At 48.9% G+C, this 27,629-nt stretch overlaps 1 protein-coding gene across 1 annotated transcript; it reads right to left on the reverse strand.

The window, feature by feature from the left end:
- Positions 1-26,728, reverse strand: LOC149332693 (protein Skeletor, isoforms B/C-like). Its single transcript, XM_089558284.1, has 15 exons — positions 26,599-26,728; positions 23,481-23,553; positions 20,093-20,201; positions 16,589-16,754; positions 15,728-15,806; positions 14,875-15,058; positions 13,144-13,282; positions 12,233-12,375; positions 9,724-9,847; positions 8,708-8,827; positions 6,436-6,633; positions 4,567-4,766; positions 2,530-2,590; positions 1,623-1,786; positions 1-286 (listed from the first exon to the last, which is right to left on the reverse strand). The coding sequence occupies exons 1-15, from the start codon at positions 26,687-26,689 to the stop codon at positions 110-112; spliced, it is 2,028 nt and encodes a 675-aa protein (XP_089414410.1). The 5' UTR covers positions 26,690-26,728; the 3' UTR covers positions 1-109.
- Between the last annotated feature and the right edge of the window lie 901 nt (positions 26,729-27,629).

A 27,629-nucleotide genomic window follows, 5' to 3' on the forward strand; every position in this document is an offset into this window, starting at 1 on the left:
ACTAAGGTGCTGGCTGGCCGCGAAAAAAAAAAAAAACAAACGCACCGTGACATTGAAAACATAATAAGGCCCCAAAAATGAACATGCATGCATATTGCGGGCGAGTGGGTCAAGGCATCCTTGTGAGGAGGCCTCCGAGCAACAGCAGCAGCGGAGACATCGAGGAGGCTCCCGGTGCCACGCCCTTGCCCTTCTTGTCTTCGCTGGGCACCTCGCCGAGCGGCTTGTCCTCTTCGCCAGGGTTGGTCACCGATATCTTCCAGCCGAGGTAATTGTGCGTGAAACACTGCACGGGACAGTACGGGGCAATCGACAACGTCACGGGATCATTTCGCAGATAGGCCCGCACGAGAAACGATGCGGTATTGCGTATGCTAACTTGATGGCACATGCCTTGGCGTACCGGAATCATTCACCATCACAGTAGACTTCTTGTAACCAATATTTCAAGGTCAATACAGAAAAAAAAATTATCCCTCTCTTTAAAGACACTCGTTGAATCGCATGTCACAAGCTGTTGTTTTGAATAAGTAAGCGTTACAAGTAGACAACCAGCGAAAAGGACGCGTTCACAAGGAGGAGAAGTACACAGGACAACGCTGGAAGCAAACCGTTAAGATCAAGAGTCTCCAAGAGCTCTAGGACGTGCCTTTTTATCTTAGAAAGGCTTAACGGTTTGCTTGCAGCGTTGTGCTGTGTACTTCTCCTCCTTGTGAACGCGTTCTTTTCGCTGGTTGTCTACTTACCATGCACCAACTGGCCCAAGAAGCTACGCTTCTTCAATACTAAGCGTTACAAAAGCAACAGAAGTGACGTGTTACATTCGGCTGTTCTGTACAGTATGCAGACGGGCGAAAAAGCTTGCAGCGCCTTACGATTTTTAGTCGCGCGTCAGCCGTTGTTTCAGCGCGTTGTGCCGTTATCTCTGCATAATCATTTAATTCAGAGAATCCAAAAACCGACTATATTACAGCCGTTTGCCTTCTTATGCCATCTTTTGAATGAAGGAGTTCTTTTAAGGTGCGCGGCCTTAGAAAACGATTGTTGAAAAGGCCTATTTAGTCCTCATATTCGGCCCGCTAAGGACGGGGAGACGTGATATAAATGAAATGAAATGAAAGGAGGCATTCGAACCGAAAAGAAAAAGCAAAAGAGCTCATGTAGGCTTCGACTCTTATAATTTGGGTGTCTCCATTCTATCTAGGAGAGACTGGGTTGGCAATTTCGTGCCTGCGCTGCTCAGCATGTACTTACTGAAGTCTCCACCAGCGGACATGGCTATCTCAGTTTAACGCCCTTTTGGGATGAAAAGGAGTGCTTCCACTTCCTTCACCCTTTGCAACGCCCTGTTAACACCCTTTCTTTTTTCTTCAACAGTGTTGGAGGAGCGGATACCCTTTTCAGTTTTCACTTCACCCCTTTTCGCAGAATGGTGGGAACAAGGCTACGAAGAAGTTTAACTGTGGTCGATTGTCGGCTCATTATGGGTGTGCACAAATTATATGTATGGCGCATAAAATGAAGAAAGGTGTTTTAGTGTTACATCAGCTTAACAAAACTTGCTGAGCGGTGACATTAGAGTCTCAGACGGCAACGCATAGCTATACGCTGCGCTGAACAACCTGGTAGTAGACGAGGTTGGGCGTGTTCTGGTCGGGGGTCCAGGTGAACTCCCCCGACTGGCCGGGGCCGCATTCGAGCTTCAGCGTCTTCTTGTACTCCTCCCACGTCTGGGCGCTGTCGCTGGTGGCGAGGTCTTCCTCCCACTTGCAGTAGCGACCCGTCCCTGGGTTGCACCGCGCAGAAGAAGGCTTCAGTTACGCGCACGAGAAACAACGTGAACCGATATGCTATTCTCGTGAAAACGATGTGCAGCCTCTGTATTGAAATTAACGAGCCTTCGCCATTTGCTTATAAGCCGTTTAGCAAGGCTCTCGCCGCAGCCGTAGCAGTCTTTACTATCCCAGGGGAGGTGACGAGAATTATTCCCATCTTCAAGAAATTTGAAACGCTGGTCACCGGCAACGAGTCACGCAACATAGCCCAGAAGTAAACCCCTCGTGCCCTATAGCTGCGACTTGTTTCTCCGAAGAGTAAATATTGAAGGCCTTTAAGGGTTTAGGAAATGGCTCAAGGAACAAAGAGCCCTGTATTGCCTGTGTAGACCTATCGCCACAGCTATCGCTATCGATGTTTAGGCCAGTAGGAGGAAGAAAAAGTCCAGGAATGTTTGCAGGGACGCATATCAAAGCCTCGTGGATATGAACTGCGAAGTCGGTATGGGCGCACGCATTTTACTCGCGAAACCGGCCAGTGGCGGCGAAATCTGTATTTCATTTGTTGGTCTTTTATATCTTATAAAAGTTCCATTTTCGGTGCCAGTGGTGTCTCTGTGATTAAAGCGCGGTAATCGATCGATACAGGCCAACTCAGTGTCCGTTTAACGGTGCAAGCATGATGTTGACCTTCGCAGGTCTTTCCTCCTAACCCTTCCACAAATAACAATGTCCCCCTAAACGGTGTACTTACCATTGGACACGTCCGGCTTACTTTGGGAGTCCAGGACCACTCCTGCGAACAGCTGGTGACCCTGGTATGAAGAAAAGGGGGTTGACGGAAAGGCACCTTTGTATGCTAAGCAAAAAGATTTTCGTGGCCGTAACCGGGGAGAAATACGGCGGAAAACAAAAAGCCAGGTGACGTATTCGTGGGCGGAGCGTAGCCCCAGCCTATAATCTTTATTCTTTTTTTATGTATGTGTGTAACTTTCTCCGGTGTATGAGATCAGAGAGAGCAAACGGAAAGGGTCGTTTTTATGCTATATCTGGTGCTTCATAAGTCATCTAAAAAAATGATAGGGTTTTAATGTAGTTATACCGAGTAGACGAGCGAAAGCGTGTGTTAAGCCTTGTTGGCTCATTGCCATGTCAGCGGCACGTGTGGCGACCATACTAGACTCAGGTTGAGCTCTGATCGAGGTTAAGCGATATCTGATCTGTTTGCGCCGCGGGTGGAAGTTGTTGAAGACGACGATGTGCGATGCACAGCGTGAGAGTGCGTTGCAGTTTAACACGAGGCATGACCGGCTGCGATGTTTGTACCCTGGAATGCGAATTGCCGTCTGTGTGACGTGCCTGAGACAATTGATCATTGCTTCATCCTGTGCCGTGATGCCATGTTCTTTTGGGACATACTACAACGAACTCTTAAGAAGGACATTGAAATTACACCATACACTATTAGATTTCTGCCTGTTGGCAAAAACTCTGTTGTGCCTTGTGATCGGTTTGTGTTGATGGGACTATTCAGTCTTTGGAAAAGCCGTATGATGGACAGACATGCCGAGCCACCAAGATCGTCCAAATCTGTGTTTCGTGAACAGTGTGCTTAGGTGAGGAGTGTATATGCTGCACGCGAAGAACCTCCAAGCTGGCTGCCGTGCCTAGATGCATGTGTGTGCCTCCCTGAATTTTGATGTTTTGATGGGGATGCAGTGTTGAGTTAGGGCTATGGCGGGCTCCTATTAAGCAGCCCGGTAACTTCAGACGTGAACCAGTTTCCTTGAAGTCTTCCCCCTTTTTACGGAAGTTCTTCCATGCAATAAAGAAAAAACAGCGGCGATAGCGTAGTGCTCTCGTGCAGTGGCCAGGGAAGCTGATTTGCTCGCGTCGCCGCGGGTTCGAGTTCCATTCCCTTTATTTATTTAAGGTCAAGGTAAAGATTTCAGCGATGGCCTGGTTCTTGCAGCTGTGGTCCTGAGGTAGAGCTTTCGCTCTGAAAATTTTTGCGGCCGAATGATGGGCGTTTCAACATCTACCAAAGAAAAAAAATGGAAATACACGCCGTTTTTCTTGCTTTAATCATCAACCAACTGGCCCAGAAAAACTTCTCTTTGTAATATGCATCAGCCTTTCGCTTTTCTTGTCCTCTGTGCAATCGTTTCAAGGAACTTTTAATGGTCAATCCATAGAAGTATGTGTTCATCTATAGAAGAGTAACAGCGCATGGCAGGGTTTCTAGGCGGAGTCAAGAGCAAGTCGCATTGTGTACGAGTGCATAACGGCCTTTAACTTCTTGCTTGGACAGGTTTCTTCCGGCCTGTTGTCAGGACAGTTTGTGTGCGTGTTGTGTGTGAGAAGTCATCAGCTAGTGGTAGGACACAACAGGAAGAGTCGCGAGACAAATAACAAAACACAGCACAAAAGAACGCTGTGCCGCGCCCGTGTCCTTTTTGCGTTCTGTTTCGTACTTGTCCCACGTCCGTGCATGCGCCTTCGAATAACGGGCAAGTATTTTACATTCATGGGAAGTGCTGCTTCTGAGAAGTCCTTTGTCACTCTAAGCCAGAACCGAGTAAAAAAGGAACAGCACCACCAATGACCTGGTCCTCAAGACGAACGATTGATCCGTGCGGAAACTCATTTTGATTGGCATTCCTTTGTAATTTCTCTCTGAAGGAGTAATGCTGTGCCTTCTCAGAGACTTATGCTGGTGGCAGTGCATTTACTCATAAAGAAGTAACCCCATGTGGCCCTTTTAGCCCTTATTGGCATAGAGGGCGCGTACCGGCTTTCCGAGCTTTGCGGCCTCTTCCTTCGAGCCGCCGCCCGTGCTGCTGTCGGTGATGTAGAAGGGGTGGTACTTGGACGGCTGGCTCGGGTCCGTGCCGCCTTCCACGATGAACTTGTACGTCTTTCCCCGCTCCACGTGGAGTATGGGGATGAGCTCGTCGTTGATCCACCAAGCGATGCCCCAGCCGGCTCCGCCTGAACGCAGCGCCATTTTCTGAATTAGGCCCCGTTGCCCACCAGGATCCACGCTAATAATGTATTAGGATTAGAGTCAGCATTGCGCAGAAATGGCGGCGTCTGCCGCGAAATTCGCTGATTGGTCGGCAGAGGTCGCGTGACCTGGTGACGTCATAGACTGTGAACGGAAGAAAGAAGAAAGAGCAGCAAGCAAGAGAAGCACCGAAGTAGCAATAATGAGAATCTCTAACGCTATCACATCTCACTCGTTAGGGGCGTTAAGTGTCCCGCAAGTTTGTCGAATTTTGCGAAAACAAGGAATTCGACAGATGTGCACACTTGTTGTACGACACGCAGCGGCCGATACGCGGTTAGTCGTGAGCGGAGGCAGAATTATGCAACATTTAAATACCCGCCGCGGTGGCTCAGTGGTTACGGCGCTCGGCTGCTGACCCGAAAGAAGCGGGTTCGATCCCGGCTGCAGCGGCTGAATTTCTGTGAAGGCGAAATTCTAGAGGCCCGTGTGCTGTGCGATGTCAGTGCACGTTAAAGAACCACAGGTGGTCGAAATTTCCGGAGCCCTTCACTACGGCGTCCCTTTTAGCCTGAGTCCCTTTGGGCCGTTAAACCCCAATAAACCAAACCAAGCAACATTTACATTGTGTAGCCTAATAGGTTAAACTCGGCGAGAGATGAACTGCATGGGCCCGCTGTGCAGCTTTTCGCGGCTTCGCATGACATTTGCGAACGCCATCTATACTGTCACCGAGATACTCAACATCGTCCTTCCCTCCCATCTTCCGCTGTGCTTACCCTCACCCCCGCGCCGGCGCTGCTGCATTCCTCTGTTCTCAGCTACCACCTTCCATCCACATCATTGCTCGCTTTCCCTCATTCGCAGGTAAACTTTTAAGTATGTTGTGGAAGTGGAGGGACAATTTAGACCGGGTAACTCTTCAGAGAAAAGCTGAGAAAGCGGGGATCAAACAGTCTGCATCGCGTACAGGGTCGCTCATTATTAAAGAGAACATGGGAGCGCGTGGTCTTCCCCGCATGAAGCGCTGCCGTCGAGCGCTGGCGGGAATGGGCGGCATCAGGCGAGTAGTGCTTTCAAAAACATTTAATACAATGCCGCTTTTTGTATTCAACGCCATGGCTGATTCCAGATAGGCCGTGTGCACGAGTGAGTACATTATTCACTGCTACTTCGGTAGTTAATGACGTATTAATCGCATGTAAGCATTTGACCAAATGAGCGGCTTACAAGCTGGCTCCGTCAGCGGCGATTTTACGGCTCTTCAATGAATAATAAACGCATAAAACGAGAAACATCGCCTTAGCAGCTTTCACTGTAAAATCAAGAGTTGAAACGTTCCATTCCGAGCAGGGTGAGCCGTAAGTGACCGCCTTGAAATCAAGCAATGCAGAAAGTTGGGCGAGTTGGTAATACATGTTGAACTTAGCAAAGCGCAATAAAAAGACAGGGACAAGAAGAAGAAGAAGCACGCAGGACAAACGCTTGAAGAAGTTTTCGACCTGCCAAAACAGCCTCCCCCGGCCACAAGCGTTTGTCCTGCGTGCTTCTTCTTCTTCTTGTCCCTGTCTTTTTATTGCGCTTTGCTAAGTTCAACATTGAAATCGCTCCGGATTTAAAAAGAAGGCGAAGGGGCGGCGTGCCCGCACGTACCAGTGATCTTCTCGTAGCCGTTGACGCCCGCCGTGGGTCCGATGCGGGCTGTGAACGTGTCGATGTTGTACTTTTTGAAGAGGTCGCGGCCGCCGAACAACTTCGGACCCCCAGAGGGCGGTGGCGGCGGAGCCCCGTGGCCAGCCATTGGCGGACACTCGCGCTTGGGGCTCCGGCCAAATTGCAGCAGCACGGGCGCTGCGACAGCGTGCAGAACAAAGGGATCGGCCTCGGCGGCGCCATTCCGTTTTCTCTCGAAGGCACAGCACAAAAAACTTAAAACTAACCAGCGTCATCGCCACTGTTTACAAGAGAGGGCACAAGATACGCGTAAGATAAACGCTTTCCTGCCGGTCTCGAGTCAACCATGTTGTGCGCCAGCAGCACTCCCCTATCACCGTGAGCCTTCTAATCTAATCCGTCCACCTGAATCTAGCGGGTGTGCCCCACATTGAATCACAGTACGTGTACTGGCCAAAGCATGCAGGACGCTCCGAAAGTCCCAAACCCAAAACCGGAGCAATGGGAGGCCGCGCTATCCAGCTCAAGCCTACAGAACCAAAGACAGGTGGTTCGCCAGGGGCAGATAACAGCTGAAGCCGTAGAAGCCCTGGACCACGGGTCCCTCCCATTTCAGGGAGCGCAATGCTCTTTATTGAGTAAAATATTTATTACCGTCATCCTTCTCCTTTTCCTCCTGAATATCTGCCGTCGCCTGCTACTTGTGTCTTGTCTTAGAATCCATCCCAAGGTTAACGTAGGATAATGGGTTTCTGGGCTACGGAAAGTGCAGCCCAGGGTCAACCAGGAGGCATTTTATGAGAATGGATAATGCTAGCATTAGAAGCAGTCTTGTAAATCGATATTTTGATGCAGTTCGGTTAGGGCCAGAGCAAATAATGCGGTGTGGAGTGCTGTGTCATTTGGTGCATGATGCTTCAAATAAACACGTAGAAAAAGACGAAAACACAAGTAAAAGGAGGTCCAGAGGGGAGATAGCTTTTGCTAGAGGTCAAATACCAGTAATGATGTTGCTTGGCACGGAAAAAATAAAGCATGGAGAGAGAGAGACTCTTTAATGAAATACAGAGAATTTAGCCGGCGTTTCAATATCGCTGGCATGCTACTCTGCGTGGGGAGGGGAATTTGGGAGATAAAGACAGAAGGAGAGCAGGATATTTTGCAAAAACTGTTTGGTATACCATGCCACTGACTGAGAACAGGTTGATGGTGAGTTCCTGTCCTTGTTACCACAGTTAGATGACTCGAAATGTCACGCATCAGGCCCCCGTCACTACGCCGTAGTGGAGGGCTTCAGATAATTTCGACCACCTCAGGTTCTTTAACGCGCACTGATAAAAAAGCACATGGGCTTCTAGCGTTTCGCCTCAGTCGAAATGAGGACGCCGCGGCCGCGTTCTAACCGCCGCATCTTTCTGGTCGGCAAGCCAAGCACCACAACCACTCAGCCACCCCGGCGGCTAAGAATGAAGTAGAAAAGTGGTTGTCGAAACAGATGTGAGCATGCTCTCGGGCAACGCCGGTCACTTGGTTTATTATCTTCAGTGTTCAGTTTATGCAGCACTTTTTCCACTGATCATGAAGGAAATGTAGAGAGGCTACAAAAAGTTTTTGCAGTGTGTCATCTAGGATTCGCCTCGAGAAAAAAGAAATCCGGACAGACCTTTTCCGTGATGTAAGCTCTAGTGGTCTTTCCTTGTCACATTTATTCTACCTTTCACGGTTATTCCTGCGACGAGTTGCTCGAGTTCCTTGCGTAATAGAGACAATCCTTTTTGTGACCGTCTTTCCAGGTGCGTATGGAGAGTGGTTTGCCGATATTTATTGTATCAACAGTGTGCAGCGTTAGTTGCAGAGATTGTGGTTACTTTCGCAAAATTTTGAAGGCATCACTGTTATATGTGCACATTCTAATTCGATTATTTCACCATTGTGGCCAGAATACGGATGTAAACAAACTTATTAACGATGCCTTGGCTGTTTTCTTGAACCAATCATTCAGTTTTCACGGACAGGGGCAAAATGTATTGAAACGTGATAGAAGAATGTCAGTACAACTTTCTGTGAAGGGTGAGGTGAAGATTTGTCAACCTATATCGGAAAACTCGAGATAACTGCGTATATTTGATTTTTTATTCGTGTAGTTAGGCTCACTCCAAGAGTCGGCATCACGTGGTACGAAAATATTCGCCTCCCCCCCCCCCCCCCCCCCTTTCTTCCCTGTCCCTCACTGAACACTGCAGGCACTTACCCTTGGTGTATATCATTGTGTGGTAGAGCACGGTTTCCGGCTGGTCTTTGTTGGTGGGGCCCTGGGCCGCAACTACAGCCACCTGGCCGGTCGCCGGTATTGGCTTGTCTTTGCTGTCAGCTGCGCGAAAGCCGGTTAAGCTCCAGACTAAGCCAAGAACCCCGGTTCCCGCACCAGAAACGCTGTAATTTAACACATCCGTTCTTCCAATACAACTCCACCCTTACAATCCGCCACGTCGGCTGAAAGATCCAAGGAACAGTGGGGGCATGGCGCGCATCACTCGAGCCAGTTTTCAGAGACGACGGATGATGGAAGGGAAATAGGGTAGATATTTTGTCCGGACTCTAGTGCGATTTGGTGCGAAGAGGAAATATCGATTCGAAGAACAGTGCATGCTACGCTTTCTGCCTTCCGTTCACGTTCTAGGGAGACCGCTGACTACACGACTGCACCGCGTGCTTGTCTAATCAGGCACGCATAATCTTGCTTCACGCAACCATACCGGGTCACAGAAAAAAAAAACAAAAAACATGTGAACTGAGAAAAAAGTCAGTATGACGAGAGTCTAGGGTCAATCAGCAAATAATCTGGGTCTCATCCTGCTATTAAAAACCAAATACGAATATTTGGTACCCAATTGATTTCAATGAGTTCTCACAGACCATGTATTTTAGCGGTATATTCATGGGGTGTAAGAGAAGGACAGAGAAAATTCTCTGTCTTCGCCTTCCCGTCCTCCCCTCCCCCTGATGCTTAAGACTTTAATGTATAGGGATCACCGCGCGGTATTCGCCTACAACCGCTGAATAATTTTCCATTTCATTTCTTCTCTCATACTATTTCGGCTCAGATTTCAGCACCCGAACAGTGGCAGTGAAGTCGAAGGACAGCGTATGTCGTTACAACAAACTTGACCTGCTCGTGCTTTTTTCACTTTTTCCGCCCGGTGTACCTTAGACAAGGCGCTCGTAATATAGGTGTGGTATTCGTCACTCAGGAAGGGAGTGGCGTACCTGTGGTCAGCTTGCGGGAGTAGACGGCTTCGAGTATGCCGTTAGCATAGCTGCCCTTCTTGAGCGTCAGGTCATCGGTGCCGCCCTGCTGGGTGTCCGGGCACACGCCACTGGATCCGGAGCACTGCGCTCGACACAGGTAGATTAGCGTCAACTGTATACACTCACCGAAAGTGAATGGGCATCCTCTGCGGCGCAATTTAATTACTGCTCATCCTCTACGTTTGATTAATAAAGGTTTGCTCTCTCTCTCTCTCTCTCTGCACTGCGACGCAACCTCCGACTACATAGCATACGCCACTGCAATGCCCTCTGCAGTTTTTCCAACGATATCACGTGAGCAGCGACTGGCCAACCTTTAACCGTCGGCTTACAAGCGTGGCGGTGGTGGTAGCAATTTTATTAAAACAGTAATAATAAAGAAGGAAAAAATCAGCAGGATCACAGAAAGGGCTAGGGCAGAGAAATAAGGGTACGAAAAATACGGGAAATTATAGCAGAGAAGATAGATGGAGAAGTAGAACATGTTACAACGGGGGTACGTTGTAACTAGTTACAACTAGTGTAAAAATTAAAAAAAGAACGAGAAGTACAGTTAAGACTCTCCAATCACAGACACGTGGCGTCAGCAAAATGCGGCTGCCGACATCAAAGCGCACGGTTGTAGGAAAGTCGACCGCTGCATCCAGTGCCCTCTTAAGGCCACCGCAATAGCACGTGTATGGGGACGCGCACATGCCACGGCGCGTGCGCGGCTGGCATCCGGCGCTGGTTCGGTATATGCCTATAGCAGTACATCTTCGCTGTGCTAAAACTCTCTTTCTTCATCACTGCCCATCGTTGTCGATGAGAGAGACAGACTGCGAAAACGAAGGTGAACCGTCGGTTTGGATTGTTTTACCGCGAGAGCTGTTTCTAGGACATTTTAGTACTGGAGCACACGTCGCCACCCAAACCAATTTAGTTTGCTTAGCACAAGATGGCGCGGAAAGTTCTTGACCTTTTAGTTAAGTTCAACCGAACAGAATCAGACTGCAGAATGATATAATTTGAAAAAGACATATCAGGAAAGAATCGCTCTATGATAACTCAGTAGGCAGCGCCCTACTCATTGAAGCTAGAACGCGAAGCTACAAAATGAAATTTAACCAGAAGATGACACATGCGCAGTGTCTGGTAAATCTATAGGAATAATTGAACATGCTAGAATGTGGCAGTATCAATCCAGATCTCGATACAGGCACAGTCGCTCACCGTGAGGATCTAGGGTTTAGAGACCACAACGGTCATGCTAATGAATATGCGGTAGAAGTCAGCAATAAGAGCTCGGAATATTGGTGGCTCAAAATCGGGGCGGTGACGGAAGCTTAGAAGTTCAGGATCGCCCCGCCGCGGTGGCTCAGTGGTTACGGCGCTCGGCTGCTGACCCGAAAGACGCGGGTTCGATCCCGGCCGCGGCGGCTGAATTCCGATGAAGGCGAAATTCTAGAGGCCCGTGTACTGTGCGATGTCAGTGCACGTTGAAGAACCCCATGTGGTCGAAATTTCCGGAGCCCTTCACTACGGAGTCCCTCATAGCCTGAGTCGCTTTGGGACGTTAAACCCCAATAAACCAAACCAAACCAGTTCAGGATCAAAACTGTATTTAAAGAAAATTGGCGGGTTTGTGGAGAATACCGTCAAGTTGGACGGGCAGTTCAAGGAAATATAACGGGAAAAAAGCTGAGTGTGGTGGCAGGTGCCGCCAATCCGATTCAAAGGGGACGCTCCTAACTTTCATCCAACCATTCAACCTTGCGCTTTCATAGCATCTTGCACTCTTTAGGCAATTAACAAACTGATGCAGCGGCCCGAGTAGAGCGTCGCTAGAGGCTGCACATGTCCCTTTTTACTTATATGCTGTAGGAATGTTACGTAGATGCGCCATTTAGTTCCTTACTTTGCGCGTTTTTGTAGTGTACTGTAAACAAGCAGTGAGGACGACAGGGAAGAGGTCTGTGGCAGACGCGGTTGCGGCGACACGCGTATTATTACACCGAAGCTGTTTCTAGGGCAGCATATAAGATGGCGCTGCAAGTTGCTTAGAAGTAGAGTCACTGGAACTTAGAAGTAAAACCCCTGAAGGTGCTGCACTATGCCTCGTCCCCTTAACTCGAGATTGCGCTGCGTCCTCTTTACAGACGAGGTGGTGCTGTTAAAATGTCATGCAGGCAGTTGTTGTTGAGCGATTAGACAAAAATTACTGGTGAAAGGTCAGCGGGTTCAGCTCAGCTCTCTCTGTTCTGCGACTTACCAAGAAAGGGTGAGCGTTGGGGATTTTTTTTTTTAACTTCTGCTAGTTAAACGTGGGACAGAAAGGAAAATGAAGGGACCTCTTTCTTTGAGAAGTTCCCACATGGCCCAATGCTGATGCCCACGTGGCCCCTTGCTAGAGTCGGATGGACGACGTATGTTGTTCAGGAGGTGCCTAAGAGAAGAAACTGTTGGGCCCCCGCGCGCCGTACCGCACCTGCGCCTTGGCCGTAAGGTGGAAGTCGACGACGTTGACCCGGTTGTCGGGTGCTTTGATGAACAGCACGGCCACGTCAGCGCCCTCCATCACGCTCTTGTCTGGGGCACCGCTGACGCCGAAGGCCGTCCACGTGCCGGGCACTGGGTGTGCACGAGACGGAAGAGAAGACCACTTGTTACGCCTAATGCTTCGCTTATTGCACTCGTAACGCTTATCACCTCTGTTGCGCTTATTGGGCTTGTTGCGCTTATTCCGATTGCTACGCTTACTGATCCTGTAACGCTTATTGCATTTGATTTGCTTATCATATTAAATCGCTTATTGCTTCCGTTCCGCTTATCATATTTGTTACGCTTATTTTTTTATAGACTTTTCGACTGCTACATTTATTGCATTTATTTATTTATTTATTTATTTATTTATTTGATTACTGCACACCTCAAATACCTCTAGTAGCTGTAGTATGCCGACAAGACGAGCTATTACTCTGGCAGTTACACTCGTCGCGGCTTCTACACGTTTGGTTTCTCGACACTCAACGCCACCTAGCTGCTCAGTTCAGAGCAGGCGCACCCATTGTTCTTCCGGAAGACATCATCTCTGGGCAAGCATATGTGCATAGACTTACACTGCGACAAGAACCACGAAGATTTCTTCCTGAAATAAGAATTCGACGACTAAAAGCAGTAACGCACAGCGCATAAGCTATAGGGCCAAAAATTAATAGGAAAATCCTGGCTTCCTCTATAATTGCGCTCCGTTTATGTAAAAAAAAGACAGTAAATGGTCGCATTCGTACGCCGTGGCACATGCAGCTACCTTTCATGTGGTTAAAGAACGGGTGAGAGAAGTCTGTTGGGGTAAATGCCCGAGCCCGCGGGCCGGCAGTACACGTCCGCTAGACTCACTGGCTCGGGCCCGCACGTGGAAGGTGATGGTGTCCGCCTCCAGGTGCCAGCCCACTTGTATCTTGTCGGCGATGACGGCTTCGCAGTTGGCGAACTGCGACGGGTCGTCCGGCGCCTGCTGCAGGAGGCCTAGTCTCGACTGATGTAAGAAAAAAATAAGAAGGTGAGAAGGTGAGTTCAAGCCGCAGGAACGGAAACAGATATTAACAAGTTCGAGACAAGTACGACAAAGCAAGAACTGGTCAAATGTTTAGGGGAATCCCCCAAGGTGGAGTAGATTTGTAATAAGGGAGTAATTACTCATTGACATCCACCCGAGCGCAGCCATACGGCTACAAAGGGAACCTATACAGCTTTCTCAGAAACTTTGTAGTTAAAGAAAACTTCGTCCTGGTCCGCGGTTCGAACCCGGGACCACCGCTTCACCGGAGCAGTCGCTCTACCAATTGAGCTAACCGGGACGGCAAGCTTATGGTAGGACGAAAGCGAATTGATCAATAACTCGAAGTCAATGAGTAATTACTCCCTTATTACAAATCTACTCCAGCTTGGGGGATTCCCCTAAACATTTGACCCACACTGTTCCCACTTCGAGTTATTGATCAATTCGCTCTCGCCCTACCATAAGCTTGGCGTCCCGGTTAGCTCACTTGGTAGAGCGACTGCTCCGGTGAAGCGGTGGTCCCGGGCTCGAACCCCGGACCAGGACGAATTTTTCTTTAACTACGAAGTTTCTGAGAAAGCCTTTCCTTTGTAGCCGTATGGCTGCGCTTGGGTGAATGTCAATGAGTAATTACTCCCTTATTACAAATCAAGAACTGTGGAACGTGGTAGCGGGCGCTTGATGACATAGACGACCTGACGTCGCTTCTGAAAAGCTCGCAGACTTTTCTCTCCCTGCTTATAGCTGCACCACTCTGTTGCCTCTACAAACGAGCACATCCATCGGCCTACCGGGAACACACGGTAATAGATGAAAGTGCATTCTCAAGTGTCCTCTTCCTGGCTAACACGTTTCCCATGGCTCTGTTTTACCAGCAGGAAAATGTACCAATTTCCAGTCATAACCGCACTGCGACAACTTTATCCAAAGGAAAATTCCCTGCATAGCGATCGCTATTCTTTGGGGGTCGTACGTAGTCCCTCTCAGCGCACTGGTCGGCATGTACTGTACAGTGGTGAGCAGCCTTGTCTAGAGCGCTTGAGCAGTGCGCACTTGGTAACAAAAAGCGAAATTAGAGAGCAGCCCCTCATTACAGGGCAAAGTTTTCGTGCCTGCTTTGTTTACGAGGCTATCTGGCGCTACTTCCGTGCAAGCGTTGCAGCTGGACCCTAGAGGCTGCCACAAAATCTGGATTTGTTTGCAAGGAAGTGCACCGTCCGAGCGCTCTAGACAAGGCTGCTCACCACTGTACTTTCAACAGAAGCTGCGGCAAATGTGAAATTTAGTGCTATCGCATTCCACTTTTGAGGTGACTTAACCGTCTCCATAGTATTTTAACAATGGTGCCGAGACGGATGAGAGGTGTAAGGTCGAATCAGGGATCTCGTCCTCAGTAGTGCCTAGAAGACGACGACCGTCGTGGCGGGTGTGCCGATTAATTTTTCTCCGGTGCCTATTTGTGCACCCAACCAGCTCAGCAGGGAGTTCTGATCTCATAACAAGTACTTGCCTGCAAAATACTTAAAAGGTGCCTGGAAAATGCCAGTGTTGCCAGATCTTGTGCTCACCTTCTTTCTGGGTGACCACACAGAGCCAGGAGGAACGTTTAGGTCCTTCGGGATACGAACGTGGATGAGGGGCTTCGTGAAGTTTGCGCAGTAGACTGAAAACCAGTCAATGTCGTCCACGGTGGCGTTGCCCGGCAGGGTGAGACTCAAGTGTGCGTTCATGTATTCTTTCGGCCTTCGGGCCCTGCGAAGAGAGACGGAAGTTTGTTACCACTCAGTGTACAGTTACTCTAGAAAGTTCCCAACCCATTTCGCATGCATTGGCAACAGTGATTGAACTTTGCAGTGCGGATGGGGGAGAGCGGTGGCGAGTCTATAAATGTCGAAAAGAAGCTATTTATATAATGCTGTGTCCATCTCATCGTCTCTTCAAAACGTGACAGGTCCGGTAACGCTCGTGGTCAGATCAGTCAGGCCATAAAGTGCAACATTCGGCTTAACTCCGTTTGGTTTAACAAGGACTGCTATTCACAGCAATGCCACAGCTGTACACTTAGGAGGTCCTTCATTATGGCCGAAAGAAGTGCAAAAAGCAAATGCGAAAAAAAAAACGTAGGGACACCTAAATCCATATGTGTTGTCCATGCGGTAGCGTTAGCAGCTGTTGGTGCCTTCACCGGAAGTGAGGTCACTTCTCTGTAGCCAATGGGAATGCTCTCGTCTGGTGACATCACTTACCTCCAGCCGATAGCAATTATTCGGTCAAGTTGTGCCACTTTCGTCAAGCCAAGGAGTAACTTTTATGGCCGACGAAGCATTTTGGTCCAATGGGGCATCTAATGGTGTTGCATTAAAACTGCTCCCCCCCCCCCCCCCGGAAACAAAAAAAAAAGAGCACGTAACACAAACTCGCCTTTTTAATGTCCGCTTCTGTACGGTAGCCCCTCGTTGTCCCACAGACGCGCCCTCTCTTCCGACGAGGAAATACGCATCTGAAGATGTGAAGGAACAGTTAGATAAGTTGCACCAAACATAGAGTTCATGCAAGCGGCGTGAGTTTCCTTTAACATTTCCTGACGTTCTGCCGGCACCGCGCTGAAACACAGATTGCGTTTTTCCCTACAGATATATGCTTGGCCACAAACCAAGATTCCCTGCCAGCAGTGTACAATTGTAATGTGGAAGTAATAAGCAAGTGATGTACAGTCTTTGTCAAGTAACCAGGCTGCATGGTTTGCTTCTAGCTCGAACAGTGGAGCCCTTAAAGCTTCTCTGAAGCTGAAATCGTTGTTAAAGGTAAGGACTGGGGGTCTTCTTACCTTCCAACACCTTTTGATCTTTAGGAAAGCCACAAGGGTTCCACTATACAAGCTAAAAGCAAACAATGCAGCCTGGTTACTTTTGACAAATACTGTAAAATTGTAAGGTCTATGGTCCAAATACGAGGTTCTCAGGGTACAACTGTGAGGTCCAGAGAACTGGCCAGTCGTGGAACAGCAACGCAGAAGGCGGCACACACAGAAGTCGACACAGAATACGTGCTGTCTACTTATGTGTATTTTGTCCTTTACACATGCCGTTCCGCAATGTATGCGTACTACCAACGCGCCAGGTTTTCTGTCCAGCTGACCAGACTTGAAGGGCTATAGCCACACAACTGTAGGTACTGTCTTCAGTCAAGCGCGGTAGTGTAGAATTTGCTTAACTAAGCCCCGCTCTCGGTATCCATATCGAACACGAAGACCGTTAATTATGCAGGCTGAAGGACCCGAACCTGAGGCTGAAGCATCGTAGTAGAAACTCCTAAGCACCAGAGTTTTCTTGTCTTCTACAACGATGGCCTCGACGCTCGTGTTGTGGGCGCCTAAGACCTGGGTGGCCACAGTCACTGGCTTTGGGTAGTCCAGGCCGGCCGGGATCTTGACGTGCGCAAGGCTCGTCTGCATGAGTAGAGCAAGCACAGTCGGTTTCGTAGCCTGGCTGGACTTCTTCAGTCCTTCAAATCCAGAGCGGACACACGCGGGCCACATCTTTTCCTACCAACCCGTACCCCTTTTTAAAAAAACACAAAGCACAACAACAGCATCAGGTTTTCTATCTTCAACGACTCATGGCATGGCCTATCAACAAATTGTGGTTTTACGCTGAAGGTACTAGCCACGACGTTGTTATGCGTAATTAGAAAAGAAGCAGGGCTCTACGCGCGCATTTGAGCTAGAAATTGCAGTTTGAAGTTATCGGCTCTAAGTCCCTCCTCCTGGCAGTGGCGGCAATATAGAAGCAGCCTGAGTGACGTTATGGCCCGACAGCGCCGTCGTCTTCTGCAAAACTGCAGAGGTCACTTCACAATATTTACACATTAAGCAACAAGGAGATGCAACGATAGATAAGCGCGGATGTTTCATAGACCTCCATTATTCTTCTATCACACAGCGAGTATTTATTGAGTCAACTATTGATAGCTCGAAATCGAAGAAGACCGAAAATTTCTTCAAATTATGTGAAGTTCGAATCAAGCAGGCACTTGTTAATAATGCTCTTGATATTGCCGCGCATCTTCGTACTGTTTGTTCGTTCACCCTCAAAGCCGCCGGCTGGTGGCTTTATCTTTTGTGTGTGTCGCGAGATGCGACCAGACTTATCTCATTGATCGTGACCACGCGCAACTGCTTCCACATTTTTGCAGATTGTTGTAGTTGCTTTTGGTTCCTTGTCTCGAAGGTTCCCTGCCAGCTTTAAACTGAGCGCGGCCGAGAACTGCAGAAATTCTGTTCGACGACCGCCGAGCACACTTGTTGCTACGCCGCCGCCGAGTCATTCAGTTCTTTGTGGGCGCAGGTCTGATAACTAATTTTGTTTGGAAGCCTTTTCGCTGCCTTCCTGGTCGCCGGACAGCCACACCACTGCGTTACAATATTGGCGGGACCAAAGGATCAGCTCCAATGATGGTAAGTTTGAAATGTGGGGATGCATTTCGAAAAACTTTTAAAGGGGTGGAGACACCAAATTTTGAAGCTATAAAAAGCCTACTATGGGATTCCTATGTATGCAAGGGCACTCACAGCCAGGTGTTCGACGCAACAAACGTTTAAAAGATATTTTAATTCGGTTCCAAAGATTACCTAAATGCTCACTCTCACGATCTAGACCCATCGCTAGCGCCATCAACCATGACGTCACAAGGGGTGTAGAAAAATGAAAGTTTTAGTGACGTCATACCAAAATACAGTGACGTAGGATGAGCGGGGCACAGCCGCGTGAGCGCAGTCGCCGCGCCAGCGAGCCGCGTTTGCTGCTAACCGCCGCTCGCTCGGTTTGTGGCGCGCCGTTGCGAACAGCGTCGCAACGTCCGATTGCAGCTCGTTGCCTGCGTCCGGCCTGCTAGATGTCAACGGCGGACCGCTCGCGGCAACAACAACGACGAGAAGCGGCAGCCAATGCGAGCGCGGAGAGCGGCAGCGTCATGATGACATAGGGCGCACTCCTTGGGGCCGGGCGGCCTGCGCCAGTCTTCGTGCCGAACGCCGGCATCTGAAGAACGCGATAGTATTGTTTGTTCACGTTCATAGCAAACCCTGGGATATATGAATATCAAAAATGCATCGTTTCTGACGATCGTTGGCAAATACCGAGTTCCTGGTAGAAGTGATGACTGCGATATGCATGCAAATTTCATCCCATAGCCGGTTTTGTGCTGCTGCTACCTGGTGCGGTTCGCCTGCCGTCTGCTAGCTCTGTTACTGAAGACGTCGTAGAAATCGAACATATATTTTATTATGGGACGAGTTCACAATAAAGGGGTGCCGAGCGGAGCACGTTTCTGAGCGCTGGCCAGTCCCGAAGCGCCCTCAGCTGCGGAGTCTATGCGAAAGCAGCTAGGCCTAGCGACGACTAGGGCAGTCTGGGACCAGCGCGCAGGTCGTCGGCCGGCGTTGCCGCAGGCAGTGTCGTTACCGAAAGATCCCCTTTTAGCACAATCATGCTGTCGTATCTCGAATCTAGAAAGCATCCTTTCTGGTAGCATGGTTGTTTTGTATTTTCTTGTGAGGACGTGAAGTACGCCGAGTCTGCCGGCCGGTCGGTCAGCCTGGATACCGTCTGCCGACTTCATAAAAGCGAGCTAAAGAGTGTTCTTGACGTAAATAATAAACCATGGGACAAGAAATGTGAAAAAAGTGTCATTTTTGAGGATCGCTGACCAATACTGAGCTGCTGGTAGAGGTAACAACTGTGATATGAGCAAATTTCTTGCAACAACCGCGCCTAGCAGCTGCCGCTGGCGCGACGTTGGGGTCCGGCTCGCCTGGCGCCCGCTAGCTCCGCTGCCTAAGGCGTCGATGAGATTGACCATACTATTATTTTATTGTGAGATGATTCTGTTAACACTACAGCTATTTGTGAAAAGTAGGCCTTTCATTATAGCGCAGGCGACTTCCGAAGCGCCGGCCGCTTGCTAAACAGGCTATAGGCCTAGCGACGACCACGGCAGCCAGGCAGCAGCAGAGCTCGTCGCCCGGAGCGCCCGCGAGCGGTGCCGTTGCCGAAAGCTCCCAACATAAGCAGACATGCTTTGTCGCTGCTCGAGTATAGCTGGCAGTTCTGATAACAAGGCGATCTTGTCTTTTCTTGTGGTATTTGTACACCATCCCAAGCAGCGCTCAGGTACTGCTGCACGGTAGCGAAGTGTGACACCGGTTGTGGGCGTAGCTTGGGAGAGCGGCGCAGCGATGCTTACTGGCATTTTGCAAAGTGTTTCGCATCCTCACGCGAACCCGCGAAGGCGATATTAGCGTGCGAACAAAAAAAAGTCGATGTCCTCACTCATTGGAATCAGATCTGTCAGAATCCGAGCTGCTGGGACTAGATATGCAGTTGTTTGTTTTCATGCGCTGGTCAGCACGTGTGTGAGAAAGCAGACGATGCAGCAGTAGGTGCGTCACAACTTTTTGTGGGCCCACGTGACCAAGCGAAGCAGTTGATCTTCCCCCTCTGTGACGTCACTGTACAACTCGGCGTTCCGAAACCGAAACCGAAAATCATTCACCTAAAAATGCTATAATAAATTATTCACTGTGAATATATGAATCTTTGAGTGTGTATCATGCTTCCTGGAGCCATAAGAAACGTTTGAAACTAAGAACGCGCGAACCACAAATTTGGTGTCTCCACCCCTTTAAGCTTTTTTCGAGAGTATAAGAGACGTTCAACCCAACTGCTGTATTCCCGACGCCTGGTAGCAGCGGAAAAGGCAGGTAAACCGCGTGCCATTCCAACTCACCGAAGATTGAGGGCAGTATACGGCCAGGTAGCGGTAGTCTCGTATCGTCTTGCGGTTGTCAAGCCTGATAATAATCGTCTTTTTGTCGTATCTGGCGAGTGGTCGGTACCTGCGAAGAGACGGTGGTAACAGTGGAGTTGGCGTTAGTATGGGGGCTTGGTCGGCCTATAGCAGAATGACACAAGAATTGCCGTACTCCGACCATTGAAGATGCCCCCCCCCCCCCCCCCCCCCAAGGAGTAGTACAGTACGCCGCTGACCGTGGCCCAGTGTTCATAACTGATGTTTCTTTAAGCTGTATCCTACTATAGATCCGCGGCTTGCTATACTACTCTGCTCACCAATCACAGGAGAAAACAAAATCAACTTATTAATATTTCATTAAACAAGTCAGAGGCAACCAAATTCATAGCTTATATTTTCGTCCTGTGTTTAACCGGTAAGCTTCCTCAGGAGATTAAAGATCTCGTCTTGTTGAGGTCGCAAGAAAAGCTTGAACTGGGGACTACTTCTTGTTGCCAAGGGATTCAGAGTTGCGGCTTTGAATATGACGGAGCCTCAGAGAAGACTTAGTTGTGTCCACCACGACTGATGACAGCCGCTCCTACAGCTATAGCTATTGCTATTACAACTACTAAAACCACTATTACTTTACTAACACTGCAGTTACTATCACTATTACGATCACTACGGCTATTGCTATTGCACTAATGTGAGAATTGCGAACAGCTGGTCAAGCTAAACCTTTTTCCTTTTTCATCTAAAAGTGCTAGATCAGAGGAAAAAATTCAACTTCTGCGACAGCTGGGGTGTAGAGAAATGCTGATTCCAGTCGGAGTGTTAGCAGTTCGGAGTGGGGGCGTAGATTGTTTGTTGCGTTTATGCTGCTACGCTCGTGTTAGAGTAAGAGGTAATTAAGCTCCAGTAAATTCCTCGTGAGGTCACAATGGACGTTACTGTGTTCGGACCAATCAGCGTTTGAATTTCTGACCAATCAGCGTGGTGCTTAGCCAGGGTGATTGAGAGACGGCATGCGTAACGTCATTTCATCCTGAATAATCGGTATGCCGCGTTTTTATCACATAATGCGAAACCCAAATTCATTCTGGCCAGTCAACGTGATGCGCTTCACCTGGTGTGTTACACCGACAAAGACGGCGCATAAACGGAAACATGGCATTAACAGCTGGCGCTGTCCGCGCACCTTTCTCGGTTCTACCAAGCGAGCACGCACTTTAACCCCGACGTATACTCCTTGGAGAGGCGCACTCGCATGTTCTTCGCACATCTTTAGGTTCTCGAGAAAGCAAACGTTTTTAACACTTCAGCCTAACATTTTGAATTTTATGCCATCTATCAACCCGAGAACAGGCACATTTAGCGCAGTGTTCGACAAATGGCAGTATTAATCGCTTACGCGACGTAAAACCCAACAAAACTACAATTTCCGCTGCTTCTACTATAACGATACTGCTACTACACCTCGTGGTCCTTCAATTTCTGCAAGTACCTCCAGTACTAATACTCCTGTTATGGTTGCTGCTGCTGCTGCTAGTACTGCGGCTAGCAGTGGTGCTACTGCTACTATAGACCAGATTTTTTTACCCTCGCACGCAGGCTGCGGACGCGCGCCTACTCTCGACGCCAGTCGCCATCTGTCGGCGCGCGCGGCCCGAGGGACTGCGGGTCGCGCCGGCGCCGCGCATAGAACGCATGTTTACGTGTTCGCTTCTGCCGTTTTGTGCTCCATCAGCTAACGTATGAGGGTGTGTGCTGTGCGTCACTACTCACATTTGCCCTCTTCCAGACAGTGCTGGGGTTATCTAGTGCGCAGTTACTCGTTAACGTGACATCCGAGTGTAGTCGACCAATTGTAGTGTACGGACTGGAAACCGGCACTTCTAAGCAGATTTCTGCGCTGTCGTGTCGTTTGTCGTCGCCTTTTACGTGCGATATCATCTATGATAATTTTATGCATCAGAATGTAGATCTATTGATTTGACTCAGTGGAGTAGTAACTGGATAGGCGAGCTGCAGACTGAAGGTTGTCCCGACGGAGCGCGTGTTTTCGATCACCATGTACGTGTTCGGCACCCTTGCGCTGAGCTTGCTCTTGTTCCCATTAAACACATTTCATGCAGAGGATTGTAAGCACGACCGCTACCGATTTCAGCTGCTTTTTCCGCACGCATGTTAGAGGTATCTGGGGAAAGGTTTATCTATAGTATCTTTCTGCTGTTGGTATATACCTTAGCTTGGTTTGGTTTATTAAGGTTTTACGTCCCAAAGCGACTCAGGCTATGAGGGACGCCGTAGTGAAGGGCTCCGGAAATTTCGACCACCTGGGGTTCTTTAACGTGCACTGACATCGCACAGTACACGGGCCTCTAGAATTTCGCCTCCTTCGAAATTCGGCCGCCGCGGCCGGGATCGAACCCGCGTCTTTTGGGCCAGAGCAGAGAGCCGTAACCACTGAGCCACCGCAGCGGTGCGGTATCTACATTATTCATAGGAAAATATGCGCGATTTCATTACATTTTCCACACTTAGCCAAACGCCTACGCAACGCTCTCACACGCGGCGAGAGCTCCTGAATAAAATAACGCGACTTCGGACCTCAGAATTAGTGAAAGCTGGATTAGCTGCTCATATCTATTCAAGCTTTTATAAATTAAGCGGAAGTACGTTTTTATGCACCAGGTTGCATAAACCATGACAAAATATGTTTTCTGTTGGCGCTGCGACTCAGTTGAGCTCACAGCGGTAATTTGTTGATAAACTGGCGCGGCGACAAGAAAGCCGTTTGTGGAAGGGGGGCGGGGGCTTTATGGCCGGCAGGAAGGAATAAGAGTGCATGTGAATTGGAACTGCATACTAGCCGCACACCTAATTCTTGATATTGAATAAAAAGTTTCTTTGCGGTGGAGCACCAAGACGGAATTCGATTAAGCACGAGCGCGTTCTAATAAGCGCCGGCACAATTAACTTGAATGTCAAACTAAATGTCATTAAAACGCGTCAATGTTATCGCTTTGATAATGTAAATACTTCCTGCAACACAGCCACGCAGCGGAAGTATGCTCGACAATGTTTTTTTTAGCGCCCGAAGCGCGGCTATATGCAGGCGCGGCCGCGGAACTGCCGCAGCCCCGCAGTCCCCAACGAAACGCCCGCACCGCGGCGCGCCAGTCGGTGCAAAATGGCCGCGCCCAGGAGAGGCTCAAAAATCTGGTCTATATCTATGATGATACTACTCCCACTACTGCTACTACTGCTACTACTGCTGCTAGTAGTACTATTTACTACTGGCATTCATAACAGTACCGCTATTAATCTATCACTGCTAAACGAAACGCAGGTATCGCTTCGAAGCTTGCGCAGCACTCACGTGCCGTTCTCGTCGGGCAGTGCTTCGCCGCGGCCGTCAGGGGTAGTGGTGTCGCCGGCCCAGAAGAAAACCCCTGCGCCAAAGAGTGTAAACGAGCATAGGAGACCCAACGACAACAGACCTCGCTCCAATATCTATTTTCAAGTGGGTGCTGTAGTGTAGATCACTATTTTGCGAGAATTACACGACCAACACCCCCTTTGGGATAGTGGCTGAAATTAAGCCATATACACGACAGTATCTGTTACTCTTCATTCGGAACTTCAAAGGGACTTCCCCATTGTAGGACATCACCGAACACGGCGACTACTGAGAAAGACGCCCGCGTTCAGCTGGTGCATTTTCAATCCACACATTAACTGCTTGCTCAAAGGAACATTAACCCCAACTTAGCTAAGCCTAGGGCGGCGTACTGCCTAAGAAGGATATCAGTCATTTAGGCTTCACTAAAGTTTTGTTGATACAGAAAATACGGCGGATTAAAACTCTTCTCACAACTCGCTATACATTTTTCTATGCAACAAATGACCGCACTTCTGCGAATATCACCTTGGTTTCCCGATCCTCGCAAATTTTTGGTAAAACCCTAAAGCACAATAATACCGGCACTTTGTAGTTATGGGACGCACGTAATTGAGAAATACAGAGGCCAAATACAAAACAAAAAGCTTGCGCAAAATAAAAAAAAAAGCCTAGAGCTACGTCGTCACATGTGACGGGTCAGTAGTGGACTGCGTCCGTAAGTCGTAATGATCGACGTTAGAACCTCACTGCTGTGGCGAGAAAGTTGAAATCGTTTATCCCATTGAGAATTTATCGACCAAGGGAAAACCTTTCCATGCGTAACTGACGACACGGAGTTATGATTCTGGGAGAGAGAGGAAGGGGTAAAGGCGGGAGGTTAACCTGAAGATTTCGGCCCGTCATACGAGGCACACAACTATTCTACTAAGTAGTAAATCGATTATATTTGTCATCCATGTAAGGTGGGTTGAAAGTGATCATATAAAGTGTTTCCAAGTTTCGTATTGGGCTCTCTTGTCCACAGCGCCGAGGAATTATGCATGCAGCAGTTGGCTAGAAGCTGCGACAGATGATGCTGCTAGTAAATGGGGGGTAGTATTCCCGTATATAGAATATCTAGGAACGATAGCATGTAGTACATCAAGGAAATCTGTGCAAGCGAAGAAGCAGCGCTGCACTTGCGAAGTCGGCTGTCCCACAATGAACATTTGACGTCAGAGGGATTATGTGATCGCCGCTCCGCGAACAGCGTTGTGAGCGGCGCGGGGAAAACAGTCGCGCAACTTTGCTCCTTGTGAGAGCATATTTATTTTATTTATTTACAATACCCCTAAGGGCCCTCGTACGAGGGTATTACATAGGGGGGGGGGGGGGGGGATACAAGCATGAAAATACGCACTTGAAACAAAATACATATAATAACGAAGTATGAACTAAAGCTAGTAATGTACACAAATATCACAACAAACAACGCAGAATAGAACACTCAGTAAATGCACATAATGCAACAAAAATACAAAATATGTTAGTCCATGGTTTGCTTTAACGAATGCTGAAAGGATTGTAAGTTAACCTCAGTACTTCTGTGTGATGGCAAGTTATTCCAGTCTATTATGGTGCGAGCAATGAATGATTTCGCGTAAAGCGATGAACGGCATGTTATGCGTTTTATTTTGTTATCGTGGTCACAGCGAGGAAAGACTGCAGGGTGTGGCAAAAAGAAGTCGTCATGGAGGGCGGGATGGTGATACAGTTTGTGAAGTAAGATTAGGCGAGCGAATTGGCGAGGGACATTATATATGGGCACTATATGGAGGCAAAGGTCCCTATTTGATCTGGCTGCCGAAGTTCTCGATTTCACGCTTTCTCTGTTTTCACCGTCCTCCGCTTCTGCGACTGGCCGAGTGCGCCCGCGTGATGCATCGTCCTGCTAGCGGTGGTTGCTGTTTTGCTTCGGACGAAAAGGAAAACTTCAGCTCATGAGACACAGCCAGGTCGTAACCAACTGCATGAGCGACTGCGTTACCCATTCAAACTAATAATAATCGCGGCTAAAAGAGTGGCCAAGTTTCCCGTTTTTTATACCCGCCGACAAGTTTTGACCCTCATTGGGCGCGCTCGCAAGCAGTAATGGGTAAGTAGGTTCGAGGAGGGAGCCTGCAGGAAATGGAGAACGTCGCTATGTTTAGTATAGAGAAACCTTGTTTCGTGTTCATCTGGGAAGGGTGTCTCGATGCCCAGCGAGGCACAGTAAGTCGGAGTAGAGTGGTGGTAAACAACTGGGGACGTTATTTGCACAACCAAAAAAAAAAACACACAGTGGTAAAGCATTATCCGCTCATTCTAGGTGTTTCATGGACAGCGTCCACGATGTTTTAATGGTTGAAAATCGGTGCACTGTAGTAGCTGTGGGCGAGCTGTAGTGAGCTGCTGCTCTCTGCCGTGCCAGCTGGTGGTGCACTAAGCTGGTCTGCTGTCATAACTCCTTAATTTGTCAGCATTTATCAGTAAATTTAACATTGACAGCTGTGTGCGGAAACTTTATCGGGCTTTAGCTTTAACCTTGTCTATATATTGATGGTTGGTTGGTTTATGGGGTTTAACGTCCCAAAGCGACAAAGGCTATGAGAGACGCCGTAGTCGAGGGCTCCGGAAATTTCGACCACCTGGGGTTCTTTAACGTGCACTGACATCGCACAGTACACGGGCCTCTAGAATTTCTCCTCCAAAGAAATGCAACCGCCGCGGCCGGGATCGAACCTACGTCTTTCGGGTCAGCAGCCGAACGCCATAACCACTGAGCCACCGCGGCGGCCTTGTCTATATATTGAAGCAGAAATCGCGGCTTCATCCGTTCACTGAGAGAGTGCACTCATCAGAGGGTTTGATTGATTGATTGATTGATTGATTGATTGATTGATTGATTGATTGATTGATTGATTGATTGATTGATTGATTGATTGATTGATTGATTGATTGATTGATTGATTGACTGACTGACTGACTGACTGACTGATTGATTGATTTATTTATTTATTTATTTATTTATTTATTTATTTATTGATTGATTGGATTAAACTGAACTGACACTCACCGGGCCCCCTGCCGTCATAGCTGAAGTCGACCAGATAGAAGGCGTTCTCGCTGGCCGCGTACACCGCACCCGATATGCCGTGCTCGGGCATCCAGAGGCGCCCGATGAACTTGCCGTAGTGCTCGGCCCTCACGCCTGCACACGAACTAACGGTGACACGTCGTCCAGAACGACCGCGAACGCTCCGTGGCTGATACCGATATGACTGACGAGCGATACGTTTCTACGGGAGGACCGACCGGTGGAAAAGCGGAACCAGCGAAATAGGATGCATGCAGACGAGAAGCGAATAAGCGCGGAATCATCTGACAAGGGACTGACTTCACTACAGCTTTAGCGACGCTGCTCGAAGCGCAGCGGGTATGGTGCACAGATGGATCCTCTCGGCAGGCAATAAGTGGCAGCGATAGGACCACCACTGGTTGTGTTATTCAGGCTTTCATACAGTTATAAAAGGATGAGTGACGCTTTTTTTAAGAAGCATTGGTAGTTGCTATCACTGCCACACGCGAGGCCTGTGCTTGCTCTCACTTCAGTGTTGCTTCTTCGCCTCGGCTGCCGTTTTCCAGCACGAAATCTCACTTTTTTCGGGAAACGGCCAGCTGAAAGGCAGCGCCTGTACCGTCGTCATTTTTTCCTGACCTCGTCCTTTTGAGCTGGAACACACACGAGTACATTCCGCCTCCGTAAGTTCACGATTCTCCTGCCATGACAGTCGCGTGGAATGCGAGTGCGCCTCGGTGATGCGAACGCTGTAGCTGCCGCCTGCGAACAGATGAACACAGGAAGGAACGCACCTTGGCGAGGGAGCGGCAAGCATAGGGTCACGAACAGCAACAGCGCTGCTGGCGTCTTGTGCTCCCGGAACATGACTGTGAGCATTCGAGGTGATGATGATGATGTCCTCAGGCTGAATGACACATACCCACGGCGGGGGATGCTGATGATCGTGATGACGACGGCGACATTCGTTGTGCTATAGGCACGCTTGCGCTCTGATCATTTAGACTGGGTGCCTGAGCGCTTGTTTC

Source organism: Amblyomma mixtum, chromosome 8 (assembly GCF_055824585.1).
Source record: "Amblyomma mixtum isolate Tamu chromosome 8, ASM5582458v1, whole genome shotgun sequence".
Taxonomy (NCBI): domain Eukaryota; kingdom Metazoa; phylum Arthropoda; class Arachnida; order Ixodida; family Ixodidae; genus Amblyomma; species Amblyomma mixtum.